This window comes from Alexandromys fortis, unplaced genomic scaffold (assembly GCF_014885135.2).
Source record: "Alexandromys fortis isolate MF-2015 unplaced genomic scaffold, M_Fortis_MF-2015_v1.1 scaffold_89, whole genome shotgun sequence".
Taxonomy (NCBI): domain Eukaryota; kingdom Metazoa; phylum Chordata; class Mammalia; order Rodentia; family Cricetidae; genus Alexandromys; species Alexandromys fortis.
The window spans coordinates 4,278,762-4,291,117 of NW_026067973.1; the positions used below are offsets into that span (position 1 = coordinate 4,278,762).

The 12,356-nt window shown below is 41.4% G+C and overlaps 1 protein-coding gene across 12 annotated transcripts in view; it reads left to right on the forward strand.

Moving 5' to 3' along the window:
• Nxpe1 (neurexophilin and PC-esterase domain family member 1) overlaps nucleotides 1-5,210 on the forward strand; it is a 40,426-nt gene extending 35,216 nt beyond the window's left edge. For all 12 annotated transcript variants that reach the window (XM_050156339.1, XM_050156340.1, XM_050156342.1 and 9 more), the window contains 2 exons: nucleotides 3,178-3,393; nucleotides 3,616-5,210. In XM_050156339.1, the coding sequence (XP_050012296.1) occupies nucleotides 3,178-3,393; nucleotides 3,616-4,151 (752 nt within the window). In that variant the 3' untranslated portion in view covers nucleotides 4,152-5,210. The remainder of the gene's footprint in view (nucleotides 1-3,177; nucleotides 3,394-3,615) is intronic.
• Nucleotides 5,211-12,356: the final 7,146 nt, after the last annotated feature.

Sequence of the window (12,356 nt, forward strand, 5' to 3'; positions counted from 1 at the left end):
CTGCCCTGTGGGAAGTCCAAGGACCACCCACCTCCATCCAGGTCTAGTAAGGTGAGCATCCAAACTGCCTAGGCTCCCACAAAGCCAGTACGTGCAGTAGGATCAAAAACCCATTGCCATTGTTCTTGAGTTCTCAGTAGTCCTCATTGTCCGCTATGTTCAGCGAGTCCGGTTTTATCCCAGGCTTTTTCAGATCCAGGCCAGCTGGCCTTGGTGAGCTCCTGATAGAACATCCCCATTGTCTCAGTGTGTGGGTGCACCCCTCGCGGTCCTGAGTTCTGTGCTCGCGCTCTCTCTCCTTCTGCTCCTGATTTAGACCTTGAGATTTCTGTCCGGTGCTCCAATGTGGCCCCATCTTGAAAACCAAAGTCAGACAGTGGTGGCCCACGCATTTAATTCCAGCACTTGGGAGGCAGAGACAGGCAGATCTCAATGAGTTTGAGGCCGGCCTGATCTACAAAGCAAGTTCCAGAACAACCAGGATTGTTACACAGAGAAACCCTGTCCTGAAAAGCAAAAACAAAACAAACAAACAAAAACCAAAACATAAAAAGAAAAAGAAAAAAGAAAGAAAACAATGCCCTGGCATACAAGTTTATACATGATACGTTTTATAGAAAAATTGCACGGTTTGTCTGTTTATAGTGGGTTATCATCCAAATACATTTATATATTATCTTATCAGTTAATTCTCAAAGCAGAAGATATTTAGTGATGATGGGCCTGAAGGTTCTATACTCGGTGTTCGACTGTTCACTGTGCCATGCTGCCAAGTCTTCTAGAAGCCCAACTGTGTCACAGCAAAATGGGAACATAATTAATGGAATTAAAGGAAATTCCATTTGGCAACTAAATTACTAGAATTTGAGAGTTTATTCTAGGCATATTTTCTAATTCTGCCACCAGCACCATGTTGTTACTTTGTCCATAGGTTACAAATAATAGCTGCCCCTGGGGCATTGGTTTCAGGACCCACTTTGGATACCTAAATATGTAGATGTTCAAATTCCTTACATAAAATGGCCTATCATTTGCATATAACCTTATAACCTCTGCACAAGTTCTTACGGACTTTAGAGTGCTCTAGAGTATTCCTTATACCTGCTGGAGGGCGAATGCTGAGTAAGTAATCATAATTCAGTGCTGCGGAGGGAGCACTGATGAGGAAGAAAAGTATTTACGTGTTCAGTACAGATGAATGTTGTTCCTGAATGCCTTTCATGCATGATTGTTTCGGTCCACGGATACAGCGCCTATGGATACAGCAGGCCAAGCAGGGGCCAGCAAGATGGCTTAGCAGGGAAAGACATTTGTCACCAACCCTAGCTACAGGACTTTGATCCCTAGGACCAATACAGTAGAAGGAAAGAATTGACCCATACATGTTGTCCACTGACCTCCAGAGGCATAGCACATTGTAGCACATATGCACACACACACACACACACACACACACACACACACACACACACCTAAATAAATGCAAATTTTTCAATGCCACAGAGGACTAACCATACAGTCCAACCATTTAATAATGTTCTGCTTTGAAGACACAATCAGAAACTATAAAGGTCTTGAAGGAAGTAGTCCATGAGCACAGCAATGCAGAAAAATGACAAGTCCCTAACATCTACTGCTTTCACCTTGTTTGGTAACTTATTCCAGTCCAGCTCATGGGCAACTTTCTAATGGCCACCGAGCTCCGCGGCTAAACTTTTTCTAAGAGTGTAAATAGAAGTGATACATGAAATTTCTAGGCTCTGGGTTTAAAAGCAGAGCCATTTTCCTTCCTCTGTTAGTTCTCTCCTTTGTCCTGACTGAACAGCAGCTAAAACAAAGCCCCTCTGGCCTGGAATGATGCTGTATCAGAAAGAACAGAACAGCGAGATAAAAGGAACTGTGGTCCCCAACACTATACATTAGCTCAGGCCTGCTCACTTGAACCTGGTCCATGAAGAGGAAATCATTTCTATCTGTAAATCATGCTTGCTGACCTTTCTTATAGCATTCCTATCCAACAGAGAAGGGGTATTAATGCAGGGATGCTGAAGGGACAAAACCTAGGCTATGAGAGAAGTATGTACCTTGTACCTGGGTGCTAGGATGCTTGAATGCCACACATGATGCCCTAGGAGCCATGCCTAGCACTAGAACACACACACACACATATATATTACATACATATCGTGTGTGTGTAGTATACTAGCATGGAGAGAATGGCAAAAAAGCATGATGTAAACAGTCATGCTCTGTAATGATAAAACTCCAGGTGCCCTGTCTCCAGGATGCCCAGGAAGGCAGACCGTGACACAGCTGTCATGGAAGAGGGACTTGAGAAAACAGCTCAGATTATTGTTGGTTCATGTGAGGTGCAACTCACCACTTTTAGCAAAGCCCTACTAAGACACCACTGAGCTGGGCATTTCGTCCTAAAGGGCCTAAAGGGAATCCTACTACGCAGTTTGAGTATCAAGCCTTTGTCAATTAATCTTGTTCTTTCCCCGATGAAACAGAGGTGAAGGTAAGATCTGCTGGTGAGGACACCAGCTGGTGGGCTACTGCAACACTGCTCAGGTTAGAGACACTGTCACCCAAGAGCCAATGGGAAAGACAAAGAAAGGAAAAAACATCTCTCTGAGCTCATGAGCAGATTTAGAAGAAAATGAACAGAGAGGAGTTGAGATGACCCAAAAACCATTCCCAAAAGGCTGAGCAAAGGGAGGGGAGCAAAAGAATTTTCAGAGCACAGTATTTTTTTCACTGCTTGTTTGTAAGAATAAATAATTTTTGCTATATTTTCTTTATTACAAAAAAAAAAACCTAAGAGGAGCCTGGTACGGTGGTGCAAATCTTTAATCCCAGCACTCAGGAGTAAAGGCAGGCAGGTCTCTGTGTTCAAAGCTAGGATGGTCTACAGAGTGAGCTCCAGGCCAGCCAAGGCTACGTAGTGAGACCCTACCTGAACGAGAGAGAGAGAGAGAGAGAGAGAGAGAGAGAGAGAATGAGAGAGTTGGGATGCCTAAACCATAACTAATAATCAAAAATAAAGTAACAGGGGGAAAAAGTTTACGTAGTTAGAAAAAGAAAAAGACAAAGAAAGTGGGAGGGGAACCAAGGGAGGAGACTGGCTGCTTGACTCGTGCCATCAAAACCACTTTCCCCAATATCTGTTACCAGAGAGAGAAGAAAACGGGGGAAAGAAATGTCAGATCGGAACGGAGATTCCCACACCTAGCGGTTACACTTTCCAAGGAAGATGGGTAACAGCCCAGTGCAAGCAGAGTCTGCTGAACTCCAGTCAGATAAATGACTGCTTGAAAAGGAAACTCATTTACTTCCTGGGAGACTCGACGCTGCGCCAATGGATCGAATACTTTCCCAAAGTTGCGAAAAGTATGTAATTGTTTTGTTATTCTTTCAGGAATCAAAGCACCTTACAGGGCTTTGAGGGTGGTCTCCCTCCTCTCCGCCAAGTTTTTTTTTTTTTAATCTTATTTTACCTTCTAGGTTTGAATCTTTAAATATATATTTTAATCTCCCCCTCAAAAATATTGCTCTTTTGACACTTATTCATCATCGCCTTCCAGTGAAAGATCTTTTCTGCTTTCTTGTCAGAACTGAAGCCTTTTGATCTTCATGGGACTGGACTATATAAGAAACACATGCTCCTGGATGCTGAAGGGCACACTCTGGTGGAATGGAAGAAGCATAGCCATCCTTTCATCACGGTCAATCTCTACTCTGTGATAGATGACGGTTATATTCCTCAGGAAATTGACCGCTTACTAGGTGACCAAGACACTGCCATCGCCATTACCCTGGGCCAGCACTTCAGACCCTTCCCCATGGAACTTTTCGTTCGGAGAGCCATCAGTATCCGAAACGCTATTGAGCGACTCTTCCTCAGAGCCCCGGACACTAAAGTCATCATAAAGACAGAGAACATCAGGGAGATGTACATAGATACAGAGAAATTCGGAGACTTCCACGGTTATATTCAGTATCTAGCCTTGAAGGACATTTTCAAAGACCTTCGTGTGGGTATCATTGATGCCTGGGACATGACCATAGCATGTCACAGTAATATTCTCCACCCGCCTGAGCAAGTGATTGGGAATCAGATTGCCATGTTTTTAAACTATATCTGCTAAAGCGCCATCCCTTGGAGCCGGTGTCCACTGGCTGTGCCATGTGATTTATCAGTAAAGATTTATTCAGTTTAGGGTCTAAGAAAAATCAAATTTCAAAGAATCAGTCTTGGACTAGAGAGGCAGCTCAGTTGAAAGAGTGCTTGCTTGGCATGCATGAAGCCCTGGGTTCTTCTGCCGGCACCACACAAGCAGGGCACTTTGGCACTTGCTTGTAATTCCAGCACTCAGGAGGACAGAAGTTCAAGGTTATCCTTAATTACCTAGTCAGATCAAAGGGGGGGGCTGAGCTATGCGGAAAGCTTCCTTGATTAAAAACAAGGAATCGTAATCTCGAAAGAATACAAACTCAAGAACAATGACTATGGAGATGGGATATTAAGCCAAGAAAACTAGGCGTGAAGGACAATCCCAGAACACACTACGTTTATCTCCATGTTAATAAATAAGAGGGCACCAGATCTCATTTCAGGTTGTTGTGAACCAACATGTGGTTGCTGGGAATTAAACTCAGGACCTTTGGAAGAGTAGGCAGTGCTCTTAACCACTGAGCCATCTCTCTAGCTCAATATCTTTATTCTTTAAATATAGTTTGAGTCATGATTTCTGTTACTCTTGGCTGAACCAAGTAACAGGGCAAGTTAAAGGGAGAAGACATGTCATTGCCATTATATTCCAAGATTTAAAAAAAAAATCACCTCTTTTTCTGCAAAAGAACAGAGAGTATGTATTTTAGGTTTGGGGGACTATGCCATCTCTGTTACCACTGTGTACTTCTGCCACCAAAGCACAAAACAAGACAAACATGTAAGCAAATACAAATGTTTGTGTTTAAAAAAAAATAACCTAGTAATGAACACTAAAAATTGGTTTGGGTTGTGGGGTTTCAAGGCAGGGTTTCTCTGTGTAACAGTGTTGGTTGTCCTGAAACTCTCTTTATAGGCCAGGTTGGCCTCGAACTCACAGAGATCTGCCTGCCTCTGCCTTTTCCCAACTAATTCTTAAAAATCAGAAACCATTTTTAGACCACAAGAACTAAAATAAATAAATAAATTTATTGTATGTGTGTGTGTGTGAAATCATTCTAAATTTTCTTAGGGAATTTAGGGACCCCCCTCAAAAAAATCAGGTATTGTTGAAAAATAATAGGGTTAAAAAAGTTCCTTTCCAAACATCAAGATTTGTTTTAAAGCTATCAAATCGTGAGAGTGACAGAATAGAAGGGCGGGGACAGCCCTGACATAGAGTCACTTACGTGTGATAAACAGGGTACTGATGAGCAACGAGGAAGACTGTTTTCTGACTTAGAAGTCCGGGTAAGATGCTGGGGAGAGATCTGTCAGTAAAGAGCTTGCTATGCAAGCGTGAGAACCTGAATTCGAATCCTCAGAACCCACATCAAAAGCCAGACGCAGCAGTGCACATCTGTAACCCCAGTACTAAAGAAGAAGAGACAGGGAGATCCCTGGAGTTCACTGGCCAGCCAACCTAACAAAATCAGTGATCTACAGAGAGACACTCCTACCTCAAAAAATAAGATGGAGAGAGATTGAGAAAGATACCTGATGTCGACTTCTGGCCTCCACCTGCACCCTCACATACATGTATGTGATGGGGAGATTTACAACAGAGTGGCGCTCGACGTGGTTAACTAACGCCACGTAATACCTGAGAGGGCTTAAAAAGGAGAGAGAGAGAGAATTTAAGACAGCGTTTTGCTGTTTGTGGGTTGCGTGCCGCAAAGAAATTGTCCTGACTCAACAGCAGGAAAAAACTGGCTGTTTTAAGATGCCGGCTTTCTGGGCTGTGACGCCATTGCGATCTCTGTCTGGCTCCTGCGGGAGACAGAGTCTTTGAATGGAGCATTTGGATTAAAGTGCTACGATTTGTTTGATGGCAACTAGACTCGCTGTGTGCCTAAAAGGAAGTCATTGTGTGCTGTGGCTCAGAGGCACAATCAGCTCCACCACGCTACTGGTGCAATGTGCAAGGATCAGAGGCACGAGCGGCTCTGCCTTGTTGGACTGGGCGGGGCCAGCATGCAGTACCTGTTTTTGACCTAGGAATGTCACAGCTTAGATTCTTAAGCACTTAGTGATTTAAAGCTGCAAAACAAAGTGCTCCTGATAGAACATCCCCATTGTCTCAGTGTGTGGGTGCACCCCTCGAGGTCCTGAGTTCCTTGCTCGTGCTCTCTCTCCTTCTGCTCCTGATTTGGACCTTGCGATTTCTGTCCGGTGCTCCAATGTGGGTCTCTCTCTCCTTTCATCAACTGATGAAGGTTAATATTCAGGAGGATGCCTATAGGGTCTGAAAAAGCCCAGAATAAAACAGGTCTCGCTGAACATAGCGGACAATGAGGACTACTGAGAACTCAAGAACAATGGCAATGGGTTTTTGATCCTACTGCACGTATTGGCTTTGTGGGAGCCTAGGCAGTTTGGATGCTCACCTTACTAGACCTGAATGGAGGTGGGTGGTCCTTGGACTTCCCACAGGGCAGGGAACCCTGATTGCTCTTTGGGCTGACGAAGGAGGGGGACTTGTTTGGGGGAGGGGGGGAATGGGAGGCGGCAGTGGGGAAGAGACAGAAATCTTTAATAAATAAATAAAAATAAATTTCCTGGATAGTAAAAAAAAAAATTACAGATTCACAATAAAACAGATTCAGACACTGTTGGATGGATGTACATAGGCTTGGGAGAGAGAAGAAAAAGAATATAAAGAATAAAGTTAATGTCTTAAAAAAAAGGGTAAAGTCTTTAAAGAGACAGAGTACAGATAGTTAAGAGATTAAAAGAAATAAAGAAAAATAAGCCACGTAAAAATGGAAAATTCACAGAGAGTCTGGATTATGTACATTGTGTTTTCTTTAACATTTTTGACTGTGAAGGAGCTAAGTACAGAGAGACATTTCATTACATGGGCTGCCAAGCTAAACCAGAATGGATATAAGGGTATTACGATTTCAAAATTTGGGTCTAAGGATATGATGCTTTGGAGAGGGTCTTCTTTTGTTTTCACAGAGGACCAGACCCTGTGGATTGATTCTATCCCAATATGGTATGCTAGACCATGCCCTCCTGAAAGGTTGCTGTGAACACCCTCAAAAAATTACTTTACTCAACTGCCAACTGAGATGAACCTGGCACACAGGTTACCCCATGAAAGATCTGATTAACAGCGCCCCCATTCAGCAGGAAGCAGTTTGGAGAGAAATAATTGCGCCCATGTTCCCAAATATGGTTTATAAATGTTCTTTTACATTTAAAGGGGGAGATGATATAGATATGAATAATTTGCATTGGTATGGATTTTAAGGTCAATTTTGTTATATGTATATGTATTTCTGATCTTGATTAAGGTATTGTGATTATGTAGTTCATTTAAAAAATGTAATGTATAATTAGGAAATATAGGTTGTTATTGGATAATCATTGATAATAGTCAAGCTTGTAGTCATGTTAGATTTTCTAGATATATAGAGATATATTTCAGCTAGATAGGCATTCTTCATATCTTTCAAAGACTGCAGAATATGGCATTTTAAATGTTTTAATAACTTAGGGCTTTTCATGACAATGAGACACGTCTGCTCCTGGCAGTACCAATCTACTTCGAGAGGAAGATGGGCATCGAAGAGGCTCCTTATGAAGTTTGATAGCCATTTGGGCAAAAAACTGCTCTTGCCTGGACTGATGCATAAACTGGACACAAAGAACCTGCAGAGAGAAGACTGCTGAACTTGCCTAAAGGTGAGATGGTCTTTCGGGGTTCCTGCTTCATAAAAGAATTTGCGAGACATTCTGCAGGACACAGCAGATAGTGACTGAACTGTCTTTGAAATTTCCTGCTTCATGGAAATGTCTGCTGGATACTATGGGCCTGAAGGCCGAAGATGGATGCCCCAACAGTACAGAGGAACTTTGGGTGACTGTTCAGACAGCGAGATGTCTCTGTCATTTCTAGAGTTTTGGATTTCTTGTTTGCTTAGGAAATATTATATCTTTCTGGAGTCTTTGATGGAGTTGAAGAATGGTTAGTTATAGTTATACTTTTCCTTAGTTATGATAAAAGATAAAATAGATATAAATATTGTAACTGTAATTCTTGATTGATAACTGTTTTGTCATATGTAATCTTACTATGTTAAAGTGAAAGCCTTTCTTTTTTGTTTAAACAGAAAAAGGGGAAGTGATGGGGGAGAGTCTTCTGTTTTGTGTTAATTTCATTGGTTAAGTAAAGAAACTGCCTTAGCCCCTTAATAGAACAGAAAATTAGGTAGGTGGAGTAAACAGAACAGAATGCTGGGAGAAGAAGCTGAGTCAGGTGGTCGCCATGATTCTCCCACTCCAGACAGATGCAGGTTAAGATCTTCCCTGGTAAGCCACCTTGTGGGCTACACAGATTATTAGAAATGGGTTAGATCAATATATAAGAGCTAGCCAATAAGAGGCTGGAACTAATAGGCCAAGCAGTTTAAAAGAATATAGTTTCTGTGTAATTATTTTGGGTATAAAGCTAGCCGTGCGGGCGGCCGGGTGCCAGGAATGTAGCCCGCCGCCCTTATTACAACATGTATGCACACACACACACACACACAAACACACACACACACACACACACCCTGCATGCATCCATAAATAAACTCCTAAAAATGAATAAATAAAAGTTCTGGGAAAGCAGGACATAAGAAAGTTTCCTACATTCTATTATTCTCCAGAAATAAAATACATTTCAGGGGGGATAAAGCTGTAATTATGAAAGACAAAGCAGGGAAGCTTACTCAACTCTGTGTCATCCCATGTGTGGGAAAGAGCTTCCTTTTTAAAAATACATAATTGTTCAAGAATCTAAGTTTCACCCCACCGCACATGGCAGCTATACAACTCCAGTCACTGTGACTCTCCACATGACCCTGACAGCATCCAAACCATCTGTCTCACCCTGCCATGCCACAGCAATGCCACATGTTGATCCTGAAATCTTCAAGGACTGGCAAATTGCCAGTCGACAAACGCACACAGGTCCTTGAACAACAAGAAACAATTCTCAGCTGGTTAAAGACAAAACACTCCAGTATTTCCGTGGCCTTAAAGCAGATTCTCTTAGCTTTGGTCCCCAAAAGGGAAAATACTGATTGGTTTGATATATTAAATTCGGAACAGCTTATTAAAAAGAGCAAAACATGGCTGGAAGTGGTGGTGCATGCCTGTAATCCCAGCACTTAGGAGACAAAGTCAGGTGGATCTCTGTGAGCTCGAGGCCAGCCTGGTCTACAGAGTGAGTTCCAGGACAGCCAGGGCTACAGGGAGATATCCTGTCTCAAGAAACCAAAAAGAAGGAGGAGGAGGACACTAAACTGGAAAGGAAGAAGAGAGATTTGTAGATCGCAGAAGAGAGAGGACTTGCTTCCTATTTCCAGACTTTCAACACGAAATTCAGATTGTTAAATTGGTGTGCACAGCTTTAAAACAGTACATGGCCTCCAGAAAAACTACAAGCAACCAGAAGATAAATGACAAGTGGGGCGGGAGGCCCTTGTAACTTATATCCTTAAAAAGAAGCAAATACACCTGCCATTTAGAGATCTCTTAAGAAGTAAAAAGAAATAGATCCAGAGAGAAAAATTAGCCATACAGTAAATGTGTGTGTTCACCCTGTATGTGTGTAATTCAGAGATTAAAATGGCCTTTTTGCACACAAAAAAAGAAATACATATTTTTTTAAAAAGGAAATGCACATTAAAGTTGAGCTGAGAGATTTCTCATCTATCAAACTGGCAGAAATCCAGATCTGAATATACGCTGTGCTGATGGGCCTGTGGAGAAGCTGGCGCTCTCAAGCATTGCTGATTGAAACACAGAACGGCGTGGTGCCTGTGGAGGGAAATTTGGGAACGTGAAGAAAAATTACATATGTATTTGTTTACCTATTGGCCCAGCATTTGGAAAGCTACTAGAAAAAAAAAAACACAAAATGACTATGTGCAAGATTATCCATCGGAGCGTGATTAGTGATCGCAAAAAAAAAAATGGGAAAACGAATCAGACGTGCTTCTGATAGAGGACCAGTGAAATGAATTATGATGCCTCTTTCAGAACAATACAGTGCAGCATAGGAAGAGAATAGGAAACTCTATAAACTGTAACAATGAAACCTCCAGGATAAGCAGGGGAAAGAACGTTGCAGTGTGTACTGCGCAACCTCTTGGGTAATAAAAATGGAAGGACACAATTAAATGTATTTGTTTACACCAAGGACAAGAAACCAATGGAAAATAAGCAAGAAATGGGTAAAATGTAGTTTGCAAACACTTGGAGAATTTGTGGCTAGAAATAAGACTCCTTTAGTGCACACTGGTACACAGTTTTCATTCTGAATCACATGACTTACATAGTCAATAAATTCAAGAAAATTTAAAAAAAAAAGAAGACTGGTTTGATGTCTGACTGACATGATAGAGAGTGAGAACCAACTTCCTTGAGTTCTGCTCTGACCTCCACCCATGCACCATGGTGCCCCCCAACACACACACAATACGTAAAAATGTAATGCATTATTATTTTTTAAAGGAAAAAATAGAATTTGAAATATAAATGCAACCACTATTTAACCACAGGCTTACACTCTAAAACATGTTTTCTTGGGCACTTGTGTTACACAAACATCAGGGCGTGCTTAGAGAAATCAAGGTTGCTCTAGGTCAGTCCATCAGCATGGCCTCTCATGCGAGGTGTTTCTTCATGAAACACCTGAGGCCAGTGTCAGTATGACATGTTTTGCTTTATAAGAAACTGTATTTTCCATAAGTGCAAGGAAACGATAGCATATTAACTACACGAGCAAGAACATACTAAGTACTATCATCACGAGTTAGACTTTTGGAGGACCAGCGGCAGAGTATGTTCATAAGGGCATCCATCACCACAGACACAAAGAGTATCTGTGTGCAACAGTGCCAATATCAGCAGCAATGGGAAATTTCCGGCCCCGTTAGGAGCTGGTGGGACCACGTTATGTGCCGTGTAATTATAAGTCCAACACAGATTAATGTGGCGACACAAAGCATTTCGTCTGTTTTGTCTCTGGGATTAACACATCTAAGAATGACTCTTTGACAATACTTCTTCCAGAGAAATACATTTTCAGAATAACTAGAACTTGGAGCTAGAGAGATCCTAAGAGCACTTCTTGCTCTTTCAGAGGACTAGAATTCAGTTCCCAGCACCCATGTTAGGCAGCTCACAACCTCCTGTAACTACATATTTAGGTGATCTGGCACCCTTTTCTGGCTTCCATTGTCACTTACATACATACACACACACACACACACACACACATTTTAAAAAATAAAACAGAAAATACCAACACTTCATAGTAATCTTTTTATTAGAAGTAATATTGCTAGTTCTACTGAGTTGTATTTTGACAGTTCTCATTACATTGTGCTATCATAGACACCTTTGAATATCACAGAGCATAGGAAGGCTTTATTTCAGCTTTTTATAAGATTCTCCAAATAAGGGTGAGTGGACTGAGGAAGGTTCAAAATCTCTGATAATGTTGACTATTGACTTCCTTGGCTTTTATTTTTTTTTGTCTTGTTTTTTAAGGTCTTTGTACTTAAGAGGTCACATTCTTAGTATTGTGGCATATTGAACGGCTCAATGGACTTTTTACTAGATATGATTAGTCTCTACTTTCTAACAATTATGAGCTGAAATTAATTTTGTTAATGTTTGATAAGATCTCAGTATCTACACAATTTTTGCCCATCCAATAATCAAATATATACACTACATGTAAAAAAGAAGTAATAGTGCTATTACTTTGCAACTGTTTTTATATTTTGTTGGATAACATAAAATATTATCTTCATGAAATTAAGGAAACTAGATTTTTAGTGTAAAAAGATGCAAGTTAAAAGGTTTCTAATTTATTTTTGAAATTAAAATATAATTGCGTTGTTCCCCCCACACACACCCCTTTCCTCCCTCCTTTCTATGCACCTCTCCCTTGTTCTCTCTCAAATCCATGGTCTCTTTATCTCGAATTGTTGTTGCTGTTTTGTGTGTGTGCATGCTCCTCAATATACAAACACAACCTGCTCAGCCACTTGCATGTGTATGATTTCAGAGCGACCACGTGTGGGTGTATTGTCGGCTCCGCTCAAGTTCCCTGGAAGGATGGATGACAGCCCTAAGT